The sequence below is a fragment of the Sinocyclocheilus rhinocerous genome, unplaced genomic scaffold (assembly GCF_001515625.1).
Source record: "Sinocyclocheilus rhinocerous isolate Xijiao unplaced genomic scaffold, SAMN03320098_v1.1 scaffold946, whole genome shotgun sequence".
Classification (NCBI taxonomy): domain Eukaryota; kingdom Metazoa; phylum Chordata; class Actinopteri; order Cypriniformes; family Cyprinidae; genus Sinocyclocheilus; species Sinocyclocheilus rhinocerous.
In genome coordinates this window covers 562212-565176 of record NW_015633151.1, presented here as the reverse complement: position 1 = coordinate 565176, position 2965 = coordinate 562212, and the positions used below count along the sequence as shown (strand labels likewise).

Sequence of the window (2965 nt, the reverse complement as noted above, 5' to 3'; positions counted from 1 at the left end):
TGTGTTACCAATGGTTTGCTTGGTGACTGTGGTCCCAACTGCCTTAAGATCATTAACAAGCTCCTCCCGTGTAGTTCGGGGCTGATCCCTCACCTTTCTCATGATCATCCTTACCCCATGAGGCAAGATCTTGCACGGAGCTCCAAACCAATGCCGATTGATGGTTGTTTTGTATTTCTTCCACTTCCGAATAATCGCACCAACAGTTGTCTCCTTCTCACCAAGCTTCTTGCTGATGGTCTTGTAGCCCATTCAAGCTTTGTGCAGATCTACAATCTTGTCTCTGACATCCTTTGACAGCTCTTTGGTCTTGCCCATGGTGGTGGGAGAGGTTGGAATGTAAGATACAGATTGTGTGGACAGGTGTCTTATACACCTTAACGAGCTGACATTAGGAGTAACTTCTTAAAGTGACAGGAATGATCTGTGTTCCACATGGGCATATAACCAATCTGTGGGAGCCAGAATTCTTGGTGGTTGGTAGGGGATCAAATACTTATTTCACTCACTGAAATGCAAATCAATTTCTAACCCTTATATAATGTGTAATAAAAATTACAGACCCTTAATTTCTTTGTAAGTGGGCAAACTTACAAAATCAGGTTCCTGGCCTTCAGGCATGGATTTTGTCCGCTTAGTTTACCTAATCCCCTCTGTGAGTGGAGAAGGTCTTGTAACATGGACCCCAGCCTGGTGGCTTATGTCTCATATTTGGCTCATGCTTCTTAGGGGCCATCATTTCGGGTTCTCTGGGGCTGGGCTCACAGAGCAGCTTCGTTCTGCACTCATGGTGCCATTGGATGCGTTCCCCATATGTGTAGCAATGCAACGGGAGAGACTGTTCGATAGGGAATCCTCCAGTTACTAACGTAACCTCAGTTCCCTGAGATAAGGGAATGAGCATTGCGTAACCTGCTGTGCTATACGGCTACACTTGAGTCGATGACTGTCACTATCAGTCGAAAGATTCTGACAAAATGGCACTAAGAGCCGACTTATATAGCAGACGGCTCCACTCATTTTGGCGGGTTGAAGTGCCATTTGTTCGTGCAGCTGCACAAACATGAACAAATCAGGCTTCAGTATTCAGAGTAAACAGGAGTTTCCAGATATATGTAGCAATACAATGCTCATTCTCTCATCTCCGGTCCCCCTCTAGTTACTCCGGTAGTAACACCAGGGCATTCTTCTTATTTTTTTTTTAAATTTCTTTTCACTTATGTACATTAGGGTTTTATGTTATATCTTAAGTTGTTTAATTCATGATTATTGCATTATTTTAGTGTTATGTCTGATTGCCATGATGGTGTTTTGTATTTGTGTAGACATCTCAAAACTGATTTTAGTAATTTGGTATATTAACATGATCTCAGTTCATAAAATAACTAATTAAATAAAGTCTGTAAAGCTTAAAATGTACATTTGCTACTATATAGCTGCCAGCTTTTTACTGTAAATTTCACCAATCTTTTGCTTCTCCTTTTTTCTTTTTCTCTTTCTCAGAGTGCAAACTTGCATATTGTGGGGATGGATATCGCTATGAAGAGGCAGAGGAGTGTGACGGAAAGGATTTTGGCTTTCACACATGCAGATCCTTTTTGCCTGGGTAAGACTGTTCAAGCCTGTTTAAAATGGATAGGGCGAAGCTAAAATCCCCCTGAAGGAAAATGAGCCATTTTTCACGTCCCAAAGAGTTTGAATATTATTTATTTTTTACTGACTATTATACTCTAGCACAATGTTATATTAAAATAATATTTTGAAAGAATTTTGCTTTGATTAAATGAAATTTGTCCAAATAACATCCCTGTCTTTCTGTCCACAGATCTTATGGACATCTCAGGTGCACAGCTGACTGTTTCATTGACTCAACAAACTGCAAGTATTTCACATGAGGACAAAAGAAAGTAGTGTCTCGTTTCAGCTGGCGAGATCCGTATAAACGACGACACTGAAAACTGTAGATTCAGTGGATAAACTGAGAGTAGAAATCATTGATGGAATTATCACCAACACATTAGCTGAACTCCTCTGTTGACATGATGCTGAGAGGCCATGTAGCTCACTCGGGAAAGGAACGCTTGGCAAAGCCACGTCTGTGCTCGCGCTCTTAAGAACTCTAACAGGACTTCAGACTCCATTCTCCATTCATTCAGCCTCTGCTGCCTGCCATTCGGCCCTGGCTCGACATTTGGCCAGCGTGCTTGGCTGCACTAAAAGGAAACAGGTGAGTTGGTTGCCTCTTGGAGATGGGTAAAGGACTTCTCAATACCTCAAAGTACTGTAGTACTGTTTCAGAGGAAAGCCGTTTTCTCCTGGTCCACCCCACCTTCCCTCACATAGGGTGCTCTGTATGTGGAATGCAATGTGACGTTGTTACTATAGTATTTTGCATGAGGCTGAGATTGCTGTAGACATGTCAGCAGAGATCATTACCAAGGCATGTAACTGAAAAAACAAAAGTGGCTCATATCTTTAAATGTAATATTATGTAGGCTTAGACCAAACTGGTGCTTGGCCTTGGAAGAAACCTAATAATTTCATTATCTTAAATAACACTGATGTACATTAGGTTTAGTACAGTTTTGCATACTGGGTCCAAAATTAACTTGTTGCCATACAGCCCAATAATGGGTAAATTGAAGAAAAAATTTAATTTAAGAGCTCATAAAATGGCACAATTATTAGCCAAATGACTGTTTAATTGACAAACATCGCTTGATGGTTGTTCAGAAGTGCCAGCATACCATATACAGTACCAACATTCAGTATCTTCAATATTTTTTGATACTAATCAAACATAACCAAAAAATGATTCACAGCTCAATGAGGGAGTCAAACTCAGTAACATCTCTGAACGATTCACTGCCTGAGTATGATTCAAACACCTTACTCAAAAATAAATTCAAGGTAGTGGCGTAAGGAAATGTTTAGAAATGTGTTTACCAATGCATGTTAGGTAAAT

At 40.4% G+C, this 2965-nt stretch overlaps 1 protein-coding gene across 1 annotated transcript in view; it reads left to right on the top strand.

Moving 5' to 3' along the window:
- Positions 1-2453, top strand: part of LOC107743227 (acetylcholinesterase collagenic tail peptide-like) — a 20378-nt gene extending 17925 nt beyond the window's left edge. The window contains exons 16-17 of the mRNA XM_016556368.1: positions 1504-1606; positions 1826-2453. Of these exons, the coding sequence (XP_016411854.1) occupies positions 1504-1606; positions 1826-1895 (173 nt within the window). The 3' untranslated portion in view covers positions 1896-2453. The remainder of the gene's footprint in view (positions 1-1503; positions 1607-1825) is intronic.
- The last annotated feature ends 512 nt before the right edge of the window (positions 2454-2965 follow it).